At 52.6% G+C, this 20,132-nt stretch overlaps 2 protein-coding genes across 4 annotated transcripts in view; both read left to right on the plus strand.

Moving 5' to 3' along the window:
• Window positions 1-1,114, plus strand: part of Kptn (kaptin, actin binding protein) — an 8,656-nt gene extending 7,542 nt beyond the window's left edge. For both annotated transcript variants that reach the window (XM_050130320.1, XM_050130322.1), the window contains exon 12: window positions 742-1,114. In XM_050130320.1, coding sequence (XP_049986277.1) covers window positions 742-867 — 126 coding nt within the window. In that variant the 3' untranslated portion in view covers window positions 868-1,114. The remainder of the gene's footprint in view (window positions 1-741) is intronic.
• Window positions 1,115-3,914: 2,800 nt separating this feature from the next.
• Window positions 3,915-20,132, plus strand: part of Slc8a2 (solute carrier family 8 member A2) — a 29,750-nt gene continuing 13,532 nt past the window's right edge. For both annotated transcript variants that reach the window (XM_050130328.1, XM_050130331.1), the window contains exons 1-4: window positions 3,915-4,066; window positions 7,408-8,097; window positions 15,190-15,854; window positions 19,519-19,941. In XM_050130328.1, the coding sequence (XP_049986285.1) occupies window positions 7,423-8,097; window positions 15,190-15,854; window positions 19,519-19,941 (1,763 nt within the window). In that variant the 5' untranslated portion in view covers window positions 3,915-4,066; window positions 7,408-7,422. The remainder of the gene's footprint in view (window positions 4,067-7,407; window positions 8,098-15,189; window positions 15,855-19,518; window positions 19,942-20,132) is intronic.

A 20,132-nucleotide genomic window follows, 5' to 3' on the forward strand; every position in this document is an offset into this window, starting at 1 on the left:
GAGAGAGAGAGAGAGAGAGAGAGAGAGAGAGAGAGAGAGAGAGAGAGAGAGGCCAAGAAGGATTTCGGGTGTCCCACTCTCCTCTCTCTTATTCTCCTGAAATGGAATCTCTCGCTGGACCCTAAGCTAAGCCGATAGGTAGCTCACAAGCCCCGGGGGGAGCTTCTCTGAGGTCTAACCTCAACTTCTGCTTTCCACCTCTCTGTGGTCCTTGCTCTGTTGACCTCTCATTTGCTGCCAGCATCTCACCTTTGTCCTTCCCACTGTGGTCTAACCTCAGCTTCTATGGAACCTCAGATAGCCTCTAATGTCCTTTGTCATTTTGCACCATCTGTCTCTTCCGCCAGTTCCTTTTGCATCCCTCTCTCTCTGTTTATTTGTTTATGTGCATGGTACTTGATGTCAAACCCACGGTGTTGTGGATCTGGGAGATTGAGTCATGCTGTGTAGCCAAGGTTAGTCCAAAACTCACAGCTGCTCTAACACTAGGCCAAGCGCTTCTGCTGATTTCCAATCTCAGCTCCCTCTACTTAGGTCTAAGCTTTGCCCCTTCCACAGGAAATTAATCCAAGCCCCTCCGCCATGTCTGGCCTCCACTCCCATCGGGGAGACCCTCTCTCAGTCAACACCCTGTAGTCTCCTCTCTGCCCTCCTGCTGTGGCTGAGCCTCTGGCCTCTCAGTGTGGTCTGGTGTGTACCCCTCTTCTGTCACCACTTACCCTCCTTCTTTTGTTCCCACAGTACAGCCTGATCCAGGCCTCTGAGCTGGTCTTGACCCGGCTTCGTCGTCAAGTGGAGCAGAGGAAACATCAGCAGGGCCTTGGAGACAAAGTGGCTCCCAGGCCTAAGGAGCCCGTAGCCTCCTGAGCACTCCCCCTTCTTGGGCCTGGGCATCTGATGTCTGTTACTGATGCAGGGGAAGCATCTCAGAAAAGGACTGCTTCCCTGAGACTGCCCCGGGGCATGCTGGGAGTCCCTGAGCCACTCTGCTGTGTGTGTAACCCTAGCTGATTACCCCTCTCTGAGCTATTTGTAGAGGGACGTTCTCAGCAACCCCTGCATTCCCATCAGGATTTGGTTCCCTAGTGACTGTTCATACATGCAGAGCAACAAAGCTGCCCTAGCTTCCTCATTTCCTTTGTCCAGCAAGCATCTATTGAGTACTTACTGTATGCCAAGTTCTGCTGAATTCACTCCCAAAGAACTGAGGAGGGGAACTCTACAGAGAGAGTCCAAGATTAGACCCAGAGGAATGGAGGGGGTAGTGTGGTTTGCAGTTTTGAGAGCTATGGAGCCTTTCTCTGCACTGGTGAAGTGAACTCGGGAAGTATAACGCCAGACAAATGCCACTGAGGCCACCCTGAGCAGAGGCTTCTGGGTTCATTTTCTCCACTAGGAAGAATCAGGAACCCCAGATGTAACATCGACGGTGAAGGGGACGTGAGAACTCAGACCAGGAAGGGTCCGTATCTCCAGTACGCAGTAAGGGGTCTGCAGACTCCCTCAGCCCAGAGATAGAAGTGATCGTGTTACTGCTCTAATTGGGATGGGGTCTCAAAAGAGAAGTGATTAGACTCGGCAAGAGCTAAGGCTAGCTTCTAGCAGAATAGAATTGAGCGTAGACTGTGGTGGGGAGTGTCAAAGTTAGACCAGTGTAGACAGAGATACCATACTGCGGTGGGTATTGGGTACATCTCAGCTAAACAACCCAGGCGAGAAGGGCAGTTATCACCCAAAGGTTCCATCAGAGTCTCCACCCCAGGGCTCAAAGGAAGGTAGCTCAGCAGGATTGTTGCCTCCCCAACCCCAGACCAGGAATAGAATTGGAGTCAGTGGGATTGGTGAGTTTCAGAGCAAATGAGGCTGAGGGTGGGGCTTGAGTGTGACGCCTGCTTCCTCAAAAGCACATGTGTTTGTGGTGTTGGTTAGGTACCAGTCGCTCCATCAGGAAGTCCACCTGTAAATCTGATTCACACACACACACAAGCACACACACACAAGCACACACACACATACACACACTGCAAAGGCGCAGCCTCCAGGTCTTAGAAGACCAGATACAGACTTCCCAGGCTCCAAGCTCTAGAAGCCAGGCCCAGGCGTGGGAAGCTGCAGGGAGCTGGAACTTCCCCCTCCTGGCAGCAGGCCCAAGAGTGTCCCGCCAGAGCTGGCAGTAGGCACAGGCTCCTCCTGGCAGGGGCAGCCTTCTTTCCCTGTTGCACTGTTTTGTGCCCAGCATCCAGCACCTGCCACCTTTCCTGTGAAGGGAGGGAGCCCAGAGAGGGATTGTGAGGGCATATGATGCATGCGTTCTGATGTGTGTGTGTGTGTGTGTGTGTGTGTGTATGCACTTGCGGGTGTGTGTGTTTGCACGAGTGCAACTTGTTTTGTTCAACAACCTGTAGGCTTGGGAATTTGTCTTCTGAATCCTAGGACACTTGACTCAGGACTTCGCACTTTGACAGAGAAGTTGAGACAGGGTCTCATGTAGCTCAGACTGCCCTCTAGCAAAGGGTGACATTCAACCCCTGATCCTCCCACCACTGCCTCTTGATGGCTGAAATTGCAGGCATGCACCACCATGCCTAGTTTTTACAGTACTGAGGGCAGAACCCAGGGCTTGGTGCGTGTTAGGAAAGCATTCCACCAACTGATCCACATCTTCAACCCCCACCCACAAATTGTTTTCTTTTAGCTAGGTCTTGCTATGAGGATGGCTTGAAACACAATCATCCTCCTGCCTCAGCCTCCTGAGTGCTGGGATCAGAGATATGTTTCATCACACTGGGTAGTCTTGATCCTTCCTTGTCCTCAGCCCAGAGGCAGTGTTTTAAGGATACAGAATCTGGAACCACACTCTTAATACCTGCTGCCTCAGTTTCCCCACCTTTGAAATGTTGAAATGGAGCTAGTGTTTACCTCTGAGGGTTGTGACAGTGTTTGGCGGTGTAGAGGCCTTGGGAGTGGTTCTCATGGTACCTGAGCACTCTGTGGCAGTTCTCTGCCTTCATTGAGGTACCCTGAGCAGACTGAGCCTGCGAACTTGGAAGAGCTGCCGCCCAACATTCCTGCCCCCCTTCTCCCAGGTCTGCCAGCCTGTGGCTATTTGTAGCGATGACTGCATCTCTGGGCCCTTGTATGGACGAGATGCTGCCCATGTGTGATGGGGGGGGCGGGGAACAGGGTTGACACAGGTGCACGCACTTGAGCCCTCCGTCGCTGTCCTTGGCTTCTAGTGCTGAACCCCGATACTGGGGCAACCTGCAGCCCCACTGTCAGGCCTCTCCCCCGCCCCCTGGCTCCCTTGGCCACGCCCCTTCCCGGGCTCTTCCCTCTTGCTCTCTTGCAAGGCCTCCTCCCAGCTCTGTGGCTCCGCCCCTAGCTCCTATAGCCACGCCTCATTCCAGTGGCTCCTCCCTCAGCAGTTTCCCTAACTGGAGCTCCGCCCCTCCCCCTCCCATAAGCCCTGCCCTCCACTGGCTCCTCCCTCTTTCTCCGGCCTCTCTTCTTCTGGTGGTCCTTTCCCCAACTCCCCTGTGCCCACCCTCTCTCCTCCTTCAGCTCCTCCCTCCTCCAGTCTGTCCCGGTCCTCAAACCCATAGCTACCCTGTCCCCACCTCATCCTTCCTTAATCTCCTCCCTTCCACATCCTGGTGGTCCTTTCCCCTGTTCACTTGTCCCATCCCCTACCCTCAGTGGCTTCTTCCTCCTTCAATCTAGTCCCTCTTCTCCACTGATTCCCCCCGCCCCATTTCCTCTGTCCCCGCCCCCCCACCTCCTCCCTCCGCCCCCTAGCTCCTCTGTCCCCGCCCCCTCCCCTACCTCTTCTGTCTAGTCCCCCTTCCCGGGGCTCCTCCCTCCGCCCCCTAGCTCCTCTGTCCCCGCCCCCTTCCCTGGGCTCCGCCCTCCTCCCGGCCCCTCCCCGGTTCCCCTCTTCGCATCCCCTCTCCTCCCTCCTCCCTGCTCTCCCTCAGTCCCCGGCTCCTCTTCCTCTTTCTCCCTCTCTTTCTCGGGTGGAGGCGCCCACCGCGGCGGCCCAGCGGGGACCGGCCCGGCCGCACGACAGGTAAGAGCTCAACGCGGCCGCCCGGAGCCCCGGGGCTGCGGGAACCCTGGCTGCGCCGCGTCTTTAAGTGCAGGGGCTTCCTGAGCCCTGGCTCCGAGTCCTAGCTGCCCAGCTTTCACCGTGCGCCATGTGTATGGTGTGTGTGTCTGTCTGTCTGTCCGTTTCTGAGCACCTGGGTCTCTGTCTCTCCCTATTTCTCCCTCTGCCTGCAGCCAATTCACACCCACACACCTCTGTCTCCGCCCCTGATGCACGGGGACCTGGAGGAGGCTGATCCCCCGCAGTGTGGACTCCCCCGAAGGCCTGGAGTGCCCCCAAATCCTCCTCACCCCTTCTTAGCTCAGGTCTCCCCATCCTCCCAATCCTGACATTCTGAGGCTGGTCCTGCTTACAGCCTAACCAGTCCTTCTAAAGTCTGACTCCCATACCTCTCACTGTTTGTCCATTCATTCTTTGGACAACTCTGAGACACTTTTGTACTGCTGGGCACTGCTCTAAGGTCAGGCTAGACAGGTCTCACTTCCATCCCTCCAGTTTCACAGTTGCGAGGCTGGGTGGGAAAGCAGACCTCCTGGGGGCTCAGAGGGACTCAGCCTGACGCTTCCATTCCTTCATTAAGGTCTCTGGGGAAGGTGGGCGAGGTGCTGGCCAACACCTGGGCCAGAGCTGGGGTGAGCTTTTGCGTGCCCACAAGGTCCCCGCCCTATGTGGCAGGCGTGTGGGAACTCCAGATGGCTTAAAAGATCACTGGGTTAGGAGCCCCACTCCTCAACATATTTCTGTTCCACCTCTGACTTGGCCAAGTCCTTTCTCCCCCTCTACCAGCCTCAGTTTACCTGTCTGCAATTTGCAACCCTGTGTATGCTGTGTGGCTAATGGAGGGACAGACGGTGTGTGTGTGTGTGTGTGTTCTGAATTCTGTGTTCCTATTCTGCATTGCACCCCCCGCCCCTGCAGTCAGGATACACCCCAGGTCCTCACTCTGCTGTGGTTGCATTGAGGAGGAATTCTTCCCAGAATCCCCCAGAGGCAGGACAAGCAGGACAGGAGACTCACCACTAACCCAGCTCGCCACCAGCCCACCAGGTTGGGGATACCACTGCCTCCGAGCCCTGAGATGTTACCACCTTCCCCGCCGGCTCCTCCTGGACTCAACCTGATCCTTTTGCCACTGAGTCTACACCCAGATTAGCTTTCAAGGCCCAGAGGAGGAAGGCTGGGGCATAAAGTGTGGCTGTCCAAGCCATAGACAGACAATGTTCAGGCCTCTTGTCCATGAGTTTCACAAATATTTATCTAGTGCTTTCTCTCCTGGGTCCCTCTTCCAAGACCCAGAGAGAGAGGAGGGAAATCTGGATGACAGCAAAAGGGATTGAATAGACTGGATGACCCCGCCCCTGGCAGGCAAACACTAGTCCACTGACCCTCGTCTTCCTGGATGACTTCCCAGGTTTTTCACCCTCCCCAAAAGCAGCAGTTAGATGTGACTAGATGGATTCTTGACTTTCTGAGTCTTCCCTTTTTCCCAAAAGCCAAAGAGGGAGGAGGGAGGAGCAAAGGGGAGTCTGCTTGGGATCCTGGTGGGTTCATAATTACGCCTGAGAGTTTGCTAATTAGGGGCTGCTAATTAAATATATCATTAGGGGCTTTGCCTGGGGGCCTAACTGTGTGGTGGCCCTTTAAAAGAGTCACCCCTCCCCCGCGCAGCACACACACACACACACACACACACACACACACACACATGCACACCGCTCACTCCTTTTCGGGAAGTTCTGCCAACATGCTGCCTCCCTCCCCCAGAGAAGCCTGCTCCTGGTCTGTGGGTGTGAGCTGAGGGCAGGCTGTGGGTTAGACTTCCAGAGGAACTTTTCAGACTGCCACAGAAGGTGGAAATTCTTGGACACTTGAGCCTGGAGGAACCCCAAGCTGCTGGCTTAGGTGACAGCTCCTCTGGCCCGCCTTTTCTCTATAATAGGCAACTGTGTTACCATAGCAACATGAGGGCGGGCCTGAGAGCTCAGACCTTGGGCACCCTTCTGGGGAGAGCAGAAGCTGGGTGACCTGCACAAATTGCTTCACTTCTCTGAGTCTTGATCCTCTACTTTGTGAACCGAGTGGAAGGTTCCTCCCCAAAGGCCAAGTGTGTCATCTTGGAGGATAGTCAGAGACGGTGACAACAATGAAGCCCAAGGCTCGAGGCCCCCAGGGAGAAACTTCCAGGGTGTGTGCGAGGAACAGCAGAGGGTAGAATGGCTGGAACAGAGCAGGCAAGGGAGAGAGGCAAGGGAGGGGCCACAGTCCTCGGCCCCTGGAGCTGTGGAGCCTTCTGAAAGGAGGATGGATGGGAGCTCACGGGTGCGTGTTATCAGCTCACCCTTGTGTACACGTGTGAGGGCAGAGGACAACTTTGCACAATCACTTCCCTCTTCACGCCTCTTCTTTGCCCACTCACCACCACCCCTTCCCAAATCAATAAAATGTAATAAAAAATAAACACAGAAAGACAAAAATAGCCACTCAGACCCAGAACCTACCACAGCCAAGGGCCAAGCTGAAATGACTAGAACTGCCCAGTGCACTCCTGAGCTCCAGCTCTGGACTCCCACAGAGACCTCATGGTGTTCTTTGTGCCTGGAGTCCTTCCCTCAGCCCCGTGTCTCAGGATCCGGTCCCTCCGTGTCACCGCGTCCCGCCTCAGCTCCCACCCTGCGTACGGCAGTATACTACTCCAACGCTGTTTCTGCAGCTAGTTGTTGAGGGACCTCTGGGCTGTTTCAAGGTTGGCCCTGTTATAGATAAAGCTGATGTGGACGTTCTCCTGGGGGCTTTTTGGTGAGACAGGCTTATAAGCCTGTCCTAGGAAGCGAGCTGCTGAATCATAGAGTATGTGATGGTTGGCTGCAGGCTCCCAAACTGTTTGGATTCAGTTATGTTTCTAGCATTTCACAAGGCCCCTCTGTCCTGGCATTCCTGTGTCTTTTCCTCCGGGCACCCATGATGATCTCTGTGTTTCCCTGAGTCTCCTTGTCTCCTGAGCTGGTTCACAGTTCACCCCTGTGTTGTGGCCTAACAAGCTGGGACTTTATTGTTTGACGTGCTGGTGATGAAACCCAGGGCCTTCTGCATGCTAGGTAGGCGGTCTATCAGTGAGTCCAATCCCAAGCCCCTCCTGAGGGATTCTAGGCTGGGGCTCTGTCTCTGAGCCACACCCCAGCCCCTCACTGGGGGATTCTAGGCAGGGGCTCTGCACCTGAGCCACACCCCAGCCCACATGGGGCCGTTTGAGTGACAAGGAGATATCTGATCCACTCACTTTGATCTTCTGCTCCTTCCCTCAGGACTCTACCACCCCCATGGCTGCTTTGGCCTTGGTGGGGGTTGTGCTCCTCCTAGGGGCACCCCACTGTTTGGGGGAGGCCACTCCAACCCCTTCCTTGCCACCTCCGCCTGCTAACGACAGTGATGCCAGCTCAGGCGGCTGCCAGGGTTCCTACCGCTGCCAGCCAGGGGTGCTGCTGCCTGTGTGGGAACCCGACGACCCATCGCTGGGAGACAAGGCCGCAAGGGCCGTGGTGTACTTTGTGGCCATGGTCTACATGTTCCTCGGTGTGTCCATCATTGCCGACCGCTTTATGGCGTCTATTGAGGTCATCACATCTAAGGAGAAGGAGATTACCATCACCAAGGCCAACGGGGAGACCAGCGTGGGCACCGTGCGCATCTGGAACGAAACAGTGTCCAACCTCACACTCATGGCCCTGGGCTCCTCGGCGCCTGAGATTCTGCTGTCTGTCATCGAGGTCTGTGGCCACAACTTCCAGGCGGGTGAACTGGGTCCTGGCACCATTGTGGGCAGCGCAGCCTTCAACATGTTTGTGGTCATTGCTGTGTGCGTGTATGTCATCCCGGCCGGCGAGAGCCGTAAGATCAAGCATCTGAGGGTCTTCTTTGTCACAGCCTCCTGGAGCATCTTTGCCTACGTTTGGCTTTATCTCATCCTAGCAGTTTTCTCCCCAGGTGTGGTCCAGGTGAGTAAAGACCAACACCCCAGGGGAGCCTAGTGGCTTGGAGGGTCTGCGAGTGCAAGTGTGTGTGTGTGTGTGGTGTGTGTGTGTGTGTGTGTGTGTGTGTGTGGACAGAACCACCAGATACAGCTGTGTCAGTCACGATTTGCGCCAGAGGGCTGAGCTGAAGGCAGCAAGTCAGAGATACAGATGCACGGAGAGTGCTGTGCCCACCCAGAAGGTAATTCCCAAAGCCCTGCGTTGGCCAACAGAGCCCAAGGTCCATGTAAGACATGCCTCAGCTTGCCGCGTAGTTACCTTGAGAGCACTTCTTTTGCACAATTTATTCCTGACTTTGCAATAAGACATCGCTATTTGCATAATTCACACTACACTTGCATAGGCCAGCCCTTCCCCCCGCCCCGAGTTCTGACAGCGCAAATCGATCTGAGTAACTTGGCACATTTACATAATATATCCACGGACCGGCATCTGCGGTGCCCGCATCTGCATAGTTTATCTCTCTCCGTAGGGCCAGAGAGACGGGCAGTTTGCATGGCTCATTCATTATTCATCTTCAGTTCAGATTCAGTGTGGTTTATACTCCCATCCAATTGGCAGAGACTCCAGCAGATTCTGGTGTCCACTTTGCATAATTTATTTCCACAACGAGACAAACTTGAAACTCACAGCTGCCTGGCTCACACCCAGATTCCCACAATTCTCCACCTCTTTCGTGTCCAGTGTCTTCACCTGCACCCCTGCCTGTCCTCAGCTTCCTTTACAACGTTTGGTTAATTTATTTCCCACAATTCTATGACAGCTGCCTCCATTTGCATAATTTATTCATGGGTCTGGCCTAATTCGTTCCCGCACATGCATAATTTATTTGTGGTACCCAAGGCTCACTCATTCACGCTGTGCGTGATCTGGTAACTCCTGTCACTTAATAGATCCTGCTCATGAAGGCTCCAGACATAAAAATGCTTTAGGGTTGGCATCAAAGTGGAGACTGCAGGGATTATCTGGGCACCAGGATTTATGCCTGTAATCCTAGCACTAGGAAACCTGAGGCAGGAGGATTGCTGTGAGTTTGAGTTCAGCCTGAGTAACACAGTGAGAATGCTGCAGAAAAACAAAAAGGGGGCGGAGATGTAGCTAAGGGGCAAAGTGTGTCCCTAGCCCTCATGAAGTCTTGGGTTCCATCCCCAGTACAGGAAGGAAGAGAGGAAGGAAGAAGGGAGGAAGGGAGGAAGGGAGGAAGGGAGGGAGGAAGAAAGAGAAACAAGACACTATAGAATCAAAGCCTCAGAGGGAGTTCACACCTAAACCGTGGCTGTAGCACTGAGCTTCCTAGCATCCCTGGCAAAAAGTAGAAGATAGTCTTTTAGTCTGTGTGAGCATGTGAGGTGTAGGCTTTCCTGTGCGCGTGCATGTATGCAGGCACAGAGGTCAATGTCGGGACCTTCCTCGACTGCTCTTCACCTTATTCTGTGAGACAGGGTCGCTTTCTGCTCCTAGACATCACTGTTTGGCTAGACTTGCTGGCTCTTGAGCTCAGGCGTCCTGCCTCCACCTTCCCAGCACTGGGGTTCTGAGGTTCAAGCTCGGGTCCTCAGGCCTGCATGGCAAGCATGCTACCGATAGAGTCACCTCTCGAGCCCTCAAAGTGGTTTTGAGAGGAAGATATATATATATATATATTGAGAGCTGTGAAGAAGGAATTTTAGACACTGTAGGTGAGAGGTGGGGAGGGCAGCATGGAGGAGACATAAGAGCTAATCATGACCTCGAGGGAGAGGAAAGCTGGAGGATGGCAGAGTGGTGGCCAGGGTCCCTCCAGGAACATCAAGAAGACCGGGTTCCAGTTAAGATCAGCCTGGCTCTAGAAATCCCCACAATCGTTATGTTACTTCAGGCAAAGCCCATATCCTCTCTGGGTGGTTTTCACATCTGAACTATGAAAAGAGGATGTCCTGGGTCACCATAGAAAAAGAGGCTTGGGGCTGGGTGGTAGTGGTGCATACCTTTAATCCCAACACCCAGGAGGCAGAAACTGGGGGACCCCTGTGAGTTTGAGACCAGCCTGGTCTACAGAGTGAGTTCCAGGACAGACTCCAAAGCTACACAGAGAAACCTTGTCTTGAAAACCCATAAAAAGAAGGAAGGAAGGAAGGAAGGAAGGAAGGAAGGAAGGAAGGAAGGAAAGAAGGAAAAAAGGAAGGAAAAAAAAGAGACTTGGACCGACTGAAGCCAAGTGCCTGGGTTCAAATCCAACCTCTGCTAAAACCCTCTATGACCTTGGACAAGTTCCTTAGTACAAGGGTCTTTCCAGTACTGAGTTCCTAGGTCTGCTGTAAGGATAACTTAAATCATTCTGTGAGGGGGCAGGCCTTGAATGGGTGTGCCTGGAACAGAGTAAATGGATCTCTGCGTCCCATAAATGAAGCTGTTGACACAACTGATTTCTCGAAAAGTCATTACTGAGTATACACTGAGAGGCTGGGATGCTCCCACAGAGCCAAATAGAAGTGTGTGCTGTGGCACATCCGTCCCGCTCAGAGGGGCTCCACACGGACCTGTGTGGATGAGTAAGCTGGGCTAAAGAAAGAAAAAAACAGACACCATTCCATCGAGAGGCAGAGGAGCCTCGAAATGAAAAATGTGATTTATGTCTGCAAAATCTCAAGGGAAAATAGAAAACACATAAACCAGGTTTGAGCATGCACACCTGTGATCCCAACACTTAGGAAGATCAGGAGTTCAAAGCCAGCCTGGGCTACATGAGATCTTGAGTCAAAAAAGAAAAAGAAAAGGAACAAACAAAAGTCAGAATTGAACCCTGTGCTCCAGTGATCATAAACAGCATCTTCAGGGACAGGAGTACCTTGTGTTCTGAAGGGACGTGGGCCTATTCCTTATGGTGTGGGACTGTCCCTCGGCTTTCTTGAAACCACCAAGTTGAAATCACACCCTCCTCCCCAACTATGATGACACCTGGGGTTTCTCATACCCCCTCTCAAGGGCACCCCTTCTCCTAGGGGTTGACTAGACAGGGCCTTGGTCCCAAGGTGGCCACCTCGTCACACCTGTTCACAGTGGCACCTCTAAAAGGTGAGAACCTTCCAGAAGAACCTTTTATTTACACTCAGGGAGGGAAATGAAGTGGGAAAGGCTGAGGTTTTCTGCTGATTAGTGGGAAAACTCCAGCTTCGATGAACACAGACAGGGGAGTGGGGTGGCATGTGTGAGCATTCTGCCTAGCTTTTGCCCCAGAAGAGCTGTGAGGTCTCAGAGCCATCAGGAGACACAGCAACTATGGGGGTGGGGAAACCGGGTCCTAAAAGATCCTTTTCCAGGACTGGCAAGATGGTTCAGTGGATAAAGGCACTTGTGACATAGCGTGACAGCCTGAGCAACTCCTGAAAGTTTTCCCCACCTTCACCCCTCCCCCACTTCACAACAATAGATAAATTATTTTGTGTGTTTTTTTTTCTTAAAGCCCTCTTTCTCTCTCAGACACATTTGTAAGTAACTTGTGAGGCCACCTGATCTGAAATACTCTCCCATCTTTTCTCTCTACCTTTAATGAGAAAGAGAGCATATGGGAATTTATGTGAAAGCCTTCAGTGCTGGAGAGATGGCTTAGCAGTGAGAGTGCTGGCTGCTCTTTCAGAGGACCCAACTTGGGTTCCCGGCGCCCAAGTCTGTGGCTCACAACTGCCTGTAAATCCAGTTCCAGGGGATTTGATGCCGTTTTCTGGCCTCCTTAGGCAACTGCGCAGACGTATTCTCTCTCTCAATTAAAAATAAACTTTTAGGGGGGCTGGAGAGATGGCTCAGTGGTTAAGAGCACTGGCTGCCCTTCCAGAGGTCCTGAGTTCAATTCCCAACAACCACATGGTGGTTCACAACCATCTGTAATGAGATCTGGTACCCTCTTCTGGCCTGCAGGCATACATGCAAGCAGAACAGTGTATACATAATGAATGAATAAATATTTTTTTTTTGGATTTTTTCAAGACAGGGTTTCTCCGTAGCTTTTTGGTTCCTGTCCTGGAACTAGCTCTTGAAGACCAGAGTGGCCTCGAACTCACAGAGATCCGCTGCCTCTGCATCCCGAGTGCTGGGATTAAAGGTGTGCACCACCACTGCCTGGCAATAAATAAATTTAAAAAAATAAACTTTTAAAAACTAGGATGAAGCCTTTAATCCCAGCACTCTGGAGGCGGAGGAACTCTGAATTCTAAGCCAGCTTGGTCTACAGAGTGAGAACTTTTTGAGACAAGGTCTTACTATGTAGCCCTGGCTGGTCTTCAGTTTGCAGAGATAGCCTGGCTCTGCCTCCCCAGAGCTAAAGGCGTGCACCACTACACCTGACTAAACCTGTTTATCTTTTTTATTTATTTTTTCTCGAGACAGGGTTTCTCTGTAGCTTTGGAGCCTGTCCTGGCACTAGCTCTTGTAGACCAGGCTGGCCTCGAACTCACAGAGATCCGCCTGCTTCAAAACTTGGTGTTTATTTGTAGGAGACAAATGGGTACCAGGGTAGAAGGCAGAGGACAACTTGAAAGAATTGGTTCTCTCTTTGTGCTATGTGGGTCCAGGGAATCGACCTCCGGGTGTCAGGTTTGAAAAAGATTTCACACATTTCACAGGCTAGCCTAGAACTTGCTAATTTCCTGCCTCAGCCTCCCACATTGCTACAATCACCAAATTGTGCCACTGTGACCAGATGATTTTACATCTTGAGCGTTCCTCATGCGCCAGGGGCTGGCAGTGCTGAGTATTGGGGGCACATATGTCAGCTCCAGCTTAGAGATGGCCCTCATTTTCTGCCCCTACGGCTGCTGGATTCTTCAGAGCTGTTTCTCATCTGCCATGCATGGTGCAGCTTCTCAGGAATGAAAAGTAAACGAGGGCTACAGAAATGAGCCCTGAGAGTCAGCCCTGCCCCTCAGAGCTACTCACGCTCTGAGGATGGAGAGTCCAGCCGGGGCTGTGGTCACCGTGGGTATGGGGAGACGGAGGGATAGTGGTGCCCGGAAAGCGGGCCTTCCAGATGAGAAGGAGAGAAATGGAAGGAGAGAGGGAGGAAGAGATGCAGGCTCTGACCCTGAGAAGCCGGGACCACAAGTGGGAACATCTATCACTTGATGGTGGCTAAGAATGTCTCAGAGTCTCGCGCACACAGCAAGGCATAGCACTCAGCAGGTAGATGGATAAGAAGACCCGGAGTGAGCCGGGCAAAGAGCAGGCATGCATACAGTGCCATTTGGAGAGGCACACTTCCTGTGAGGACAAAGGAGGAAAACTTTAAAGACTCTAAGACTCTTCAAGGGTGTCTACAAAAAAAAAAAAAAAGATTTAAAAAAAGACATAGAGACAAGGAGACCTAGGTAACAAGCTCAAATGAAAGAGAGGAAGGGAGATTAAAAACACCAGCTGGGGGAGGGACAGAGAGGAGAGGCAGCCAGAGAGGCAGAGATGGAGAGTTAAGCAGGTTGAAGATGGCTTGATGAGGGGGAAAGGGGAGAAAGTAAAGGAAGGGAGGAGGAATCAACAACAGGGACATAGATGTGTGCTTGAGTGGGGAGTGGGGAAATGGACGGATGGGTGTGAATGCTTGAGTTGGTAGATGAATGGATGTGTGGATGAAGGAAGGTTATGCAGGTAGATGGGTGTGTGTGTGAATGGTGGATGTTTGGGTAGAAGGAAGATGGATGAGTTGGAGGGTGGCTGGGTGGCTAGATGAAGGATGGATGGATGGGAGGGATGGATAGGTGGGTGGATGGATAGGTGGGTGGATGTGTGGGTGGATGCATGCATACATGGATGGATGGATGGATGGATGGATAGATGGGTGGGTGGGAGGGATGGATAGGTGGGTGGATGTGTGGGTGGATGGATGGATGGATGGAAGGGATGAATAGGTGGGTGGATGGATAGGTGTGTGGATGTGTGGGTGGATGCATGCATTCATACATGGAAGTAGACAGACATGGCAGTGTAGCAGTAGCTGAGAGTTTTACATCCTGATCTGAAGGCAGGGGTGGAGGGAGACTGGGTCTGAAGTAGGCATTTGAAATCTCAAAGTCCACCCCCAGTGACCCACTTCTCCAATGAGGCCACACCTACTCCAACAAAACCATACCTCCTAATCTTTACCCAAACAGTTCCACTAACTGGGAGCTAAACATTCAAACATATGAGCCTATGGGGGACATTCTCCATCATGCTTACACTTCCAAATCACAGCCCATCGTCAAAGGACAAGGCAGGAGCTGGTGCAGAGAGTATGGAGGGGTGCTGCTTCTTGGCTTGCTCTCTCTGGCTTGCTCAGTTTGTTTTCTTATACACCCCAAGACTACCTACCCAGAAGTAGCTGTAGCTGTCTTCTACAATGGGCTAAATCATCCCACATCAACCATTGATTAAGAAAATGAATGAAAGGCTTGTCCATAGGCAATCTGACTGACTGGGGGCATCTTCTCAATTGAGGTTTCCTCTTTCCAAAGACTCTGTGTCAAGTTGATATAGAACTAGCTAACACGGGGGGGGGTGATGAATAGGTGGGTGGATGTGTAGGTGACACATGGCTGGCTGGCTGGCTGGCTGGATGGATGGATGGATGGACACATGGATAGATGAATGGACACATGGATAGATGAATAGAGAATGGATAGGATAATTGGATGGATGAATGGATAGTTGAGTGGTTGTGTGGGTGGACACATGGATAGATGGATGCATAGGTGGGTAAGTGGATGGATGGATGGATGGATGGATGGATGGATGGATGGATGGATGGATGAGTGGGTGTAAGTATGGGTAGATGGGATGATGGATAGGATGGTGGATGTGTGGGTGGACACATGGATGGATGGATGCCTAGATACATATACGGATGGGATGGTTGGATGCATAGGATAGGTGGGTGGATGTGTAAGTGAATGGATATGGATAGATGGATGGATGAATAAATAGGTGGGTAGACACATGGATGGATGTGATAGATATGTGTGGAGAAACGTGAGCACAGGAAAAACAAGTGAACAGAGATGAACAGGAGAGAGAGAGACAGCATGTAGAGTGCTCACTGCCTGCCACCCGCAGGTGTGGGAGGCGCTGCTGACACTGGTCTTCTTCCCGGTGTGCGTGGTGTTCGCCTGGATGGCGGATAAGCGACTGCTCTTCTACAAGTACGTGTACAAGCGCTACCGCACCGACCCTCGCAGTGGGATCATCATCGGGGCAGAGGGCGACCCGCCCAAGAGCATAGAGCTGGATGGTACGTTCGTGGGCACCGAGGTCCCAGGTGAGCTGGGTGTGCTGGGCACGGGTCCTGCTGAGGCACGTGAGTTGGACGCCAGCCGGCGCGAGGTCATCCAGATTCTTAAGGACCTGAAGCAGAAGCACCCAGACAAGGACCTGGAGCAGCTGGTGGGCATCGCCAAGTACTACGCACTGCTGCACCAGCAGAAGAGCCGCGCCTTCTACCGCATCCAAGCCACTCGGCTGATGACGGGTGCGGGCAATGTGCTTCGAAGACACGCTGCAGATGCAGCCCGCAGGCCCGGGGCCAATGATGGCGCAGCTGACGACGAGGATGACGGTGCCAGTCGCATCTTCTTTGAGCCCAGCCTCTACCACTGCCTGGAGAACTGCGGGTCCGTGCTGCTGTCGGTGGCCTGCCAGGGAGGTGAGGGCAACAGCACCTTCTATGTGGACTACCGCACAGAGGACGGCTCTGCCAAGGCGGGGTCAGACTATGAGTACAGGTGAGTCCCAGCACACAGAAGTCTCAGGTCCACATGAGTTAGGACCCAGGTCGAGGTGAGACCTGGTCCAGATAACTCTCAGGCCCAGGTGGATCCTGAATGCAGTTGTGCCCTGGGCCCACGTAGGTCCCAACTACAGGTGTGTTCCAGGGCCAGGCGAGCCCAGGTATAGGTGGGTCCTTGGCAAGTCACATGAGAAGGTAGGAGATATGGTACCCCCTTCAGCTGAGCCTCACGAATGCCTCTAGTGTCTCCTTTCCCTTCTATATGCAAATCCATAGCATCCGTGTATGAATTCATTCACTCAATTCATTCATTCATTTATGATCCAGTCATCATTCATTCCTTCACTCCACTGAGCCACACCCCCAGCCCCTCACTGGGGGATTCTAGGCAGGGGCTCTACCACTGAGCCACACCCCCAGCCCCTCACTGGGGGATTCTAGGCAGGGGCTCTACCACTGAGCCACACTCAAACTCTAGTATGGGAGGATGGCCTCCCTGTTGCTTAAATACATTTACAGAGTACCTATCACATATGCCATTATAGGTGACATGTTGATGGAGCCACATCACACTGCTTCCCACCTTGCCCCAGTTACCTGAGGTTCTTGGCATGCAGGCACACGTGTGTAAGCCCGCAACTTTATCAAGTTCTTGGCCACCTGGAGGACATGTGTTGGTCACGTCACAATTTTCCTGTTCCCCAAATGTACCAGACACCGTTCTGGAGAAGACAAAGTTGCCTTTGAGATTTTCCCGTCAACATTTACAAGTTATCTGTACCTCTTATTTCCAGACTATGTTGGGTTTTGTTTTTGTTTTTATTTTGTTTGTTTAAAACAGGGTTTCTCTGTGTATCCCCGGCTGCCCTAGAACTTGCTCTGTAGACCAGGCTGGCCTCAGACTCAGAGATAAGCCTGCCTCTGCCTCCTGGGTGCTGGGATTAAAGGCGTGCACTACCACCTCCCAGCTTGCTGTTTTGTTCTGTTTTATTTTATTAAATTTAGCGGAGTGGATATGGTGAATCTCTAGGACCTGCTTGTATTTCCCACAGTCCCCATGGCATCCTTTGGCATGTCCTCTTCCCTTTCCTCCCATAAATCCAAAAGTACACATGGCACTTGACTGCCATACCTCAACAGCGCCCTTCATTCCGCATGTTTCCCAGACTTCCTGCGACTTTTGTGTCCCCATTTCGCTTCTCCCATTTGCATGTGTGTGAGTGATGTATGCATATGTGCATATATGAATGAATGTGTTTTGGTGCGTCTGTGTAGGGCGCATGTGGTGTCGGGAGTCATCCTTGATTCCTCCTCCACCTCATTCATGAGGCAAGCTCTCATCAAACTCGGAATTCGACTAGTCTCTCTCACCAGGCTGCTGCAGGGATCCTGGTTCCACCTTCTGAGGATGGAATTCTCTGCTGGCCACCGTGCCTGCTTGGCAGTTATGGGGTGTCCTCATGCTTGTGCGGCCAGCGTATTTGCCCCTGAGCTTCCTCCCCCTGCCCACTCCCTAGGGCAGTCGGAGCTAGGCCAGGTCCTAGAACCATCTGCAATTTTTGTTTGTTTGTTTGGGTTTTTCATGACAGAGTTTCTCTGGGTAGCTTTGGAGCCTGTCCTGGAACTCGCTCTCTAGACCAGGCTGGCCTGGAACTCACAGAGATCAGCCTGACTCTGCCTCCTAAGTGCTGGGTCTGTGCACCACCACTGTCTGGCCCATCTGCAATTTGAGTTTGCCTCATATTTCCTCCGAAAGAGATGGAGTTGTGTGCACTTCCTGCCTTCCGCTGGAGGTCAGGGAAGGGGAACTGAGTCTTGGTGCACTTTACAGGCACACAATGCCTGCTCCTTGTTGCTGGTTGCTCCAGTTTGACAAAGATGCAGCTATTTCCACGACCTCCTACCCCCCCTTAGCTGGATTTTCAAATGTCCTGTTTAGAATCCCCAGATCTTTGTTTCTAGATAAAATCTTCTGTTGCTCAGCCTGGTCTAGAGCTGTCTATATAATCCAGGGTGCTCCTGAACGCCTCATCCTCCTGCCTCTCCTGAGTGGGAGCATCACAGGCATGCACCACTACACCTGGTTCATGCAGTCCTGGGGATCGAACCTAGGATGCCACGACTGTCAGGCAAGCGCTCTACTGACTGAGCCACAGTCGTAGCTTGTAGAATTCCACGATTCTAATGTTATTGTGCAAATTCACTAGATAATTTGTTTTATTTTCCTTGAGACCACGACTTCAAACTGCAAGCTTCAAACTGGTAATCCTCCTGCCTCCACCTCCCAAGTACTAAGATTACAGCTGTGAACTACCTCATCCAGCTAAATTTCACTGAGTGCTTGTGTATGAACTCAGCGTCCCACCTCAAACAATGAGATACCTGCCTGCTGCTATTAGCTTTATTATACATTGAGACACTGAGGTTGGAGGTCACCCAACTGGCTCTATGACTGAGCTGAGTTCACAGCTGGTTGGCTCAGTTGGATGGGAGCCACCAAGCCCAGTGTCTGTCAAGGCAAGGGCTGCAGTAACCGGGAGCCCCTGCTCCTCTGTTTCTGATCTTGCCAATTAGTTCTAGGACACTGGATTCCCTGTGTCCCTTCCACAGGACCAGGTTACTCCTGGGGAACCTTTATATAAAGCTGGTCATAGTAATGGTGGCTACCACTTTCCAGGCCCGGAGCCCCAATCCAGGGTGGTACTGAGGCCCTCATCTGAAGGACTCAGGATCAGTTATCATCTGTCTCAGTCTGCATGGAGTGTGACATACCCATAGAGCACTTGTGTAGAATCCCTGGGGGGCTTGGGTGTGGCTGCACCACCATGCTCACCTTCTGAGGTTTTATGTTTGCTTGTTAGTTTTACTTTTCTTTAATTTTTAGGTTACATTTTAAGTTGTTTTGTGTAATTTTATATGTATGAGTCCTTTGCCTGCATGGATGTCCGCATACTCTGTGTGTGCTTGGGGCCCGCAGAAGTCAAAAGAGGGCGTCAGGTCACCTAGTACTGGAGTTATAAAGTTATGAGCCACCGTGTGTGTACTGGGATTCAAACTCAGGTTCTCTGGAAGAGCAGTCAGTGCCCTTAACCACTGATACAGCCCCTAATTCATTTATAAACACATTTATTTGTATCTGCGTACATGCTATGTGTATGCATACCTAGAGGTCAGAGGACGGTTTGTGGCTGGAGCTAGTGTTCTCCTTCCCACTTAACCATCTTGCCCAGCCCTGTTTTTATTATGTACTTGTTTGTTTATTGTAATCAGAGGAAAAACAAGGTCTATTCCAAAGTCCCCAAATCCCTGCTATTCAGCTTTTGGTACCAGCACCACCCACAGCCCCTAGAGCCAGTTACAAATACAGAAACTAGAAGCTGAGGCACTCTGTATCTCTGCATCACACTCCCACCTCAGCAGGTGCTAAGGCGACCTGAAGGCTGAGTAGGACCCTAAGGCCCATCCTCCCGGCTGGAGAGATGACTCTGAGGTTAAAAGAACTGGCTGCTCCTCCACAGGACCCGAATTTGAGTACCAATACCCATGCAGGGAGGCGCACAACCGCCAACCTCCAGCCCCAGGGGATCTTTTGGCCTCTGCGGGCACTGCACACACACGTGCGCACAACAGGGGTGGCACCCTCTGGTTCTCTTCTGCAGCGAGGGCACGCTGGTGTTCAAGCCCGGAGAGACGCAGAAGGAGCTGCGCATCGGCATCATCGACGACGACATCTTCGAGGAGGACGAGCACTTCTTCGTGCGGCTGCTGAACCTGCGTGTGGGCGATGCGCAGGGCATGTTTGAGCCCGACGGCGGCGGGCGGCCCAAGGGGCGACTAGTGGCGCCGCTGCTGGCCACCGTCACCATCCTGGACGACGACCACGCAGGCATCTTCTCCTTCCAGGACCGCCTGCTGCACGTGAGCGAATGCATGGGCACCGTGGACGTGCGCGTAGTGCGCAGCTCAGGCGCCCGCGGTACTGTGCGCCTCCCCTACCGCACAGTGGATGGCACGGCTCGTGGCGGCGGCGTGCACTATGAGGACGCTTGTGGAGAGCTGGAGTTCGGCGATGACGAGACCATGTGAGCGCGGGTGGGAGAGTCCGAGCCTGGGGGGGGGGCGGGCGGGCCCGAAGAAGGGCCCTGGCTGAGAGTGGGGTGGGGCCAGGGTAAACCTGACCTGAAGAACAGCTCTAAACTGTGCCGCCTGGGTGGTGCAGGCCTTTAGCCCGAGGAAGGAGGATCTCTGTGAGTTCGAAACCAGCCTGGTCTAC

Source organism: Alexandromys fortis, unplaced genomic scaffold, assembly GCF_014885135.2.
Source record: "Alexandromys fortis isolate MF-2015 unplaced genomic scaffold, M_Fortis_MF-2015_v1.1 scaffold_325, whole genome shotgun sequence".
Lineage (NCBI taxonomy): Eukaryota > Metazoa > Chordata > Mammalia > Rodentia > Cricetidae > Alexandromys > Alexandromys fortis.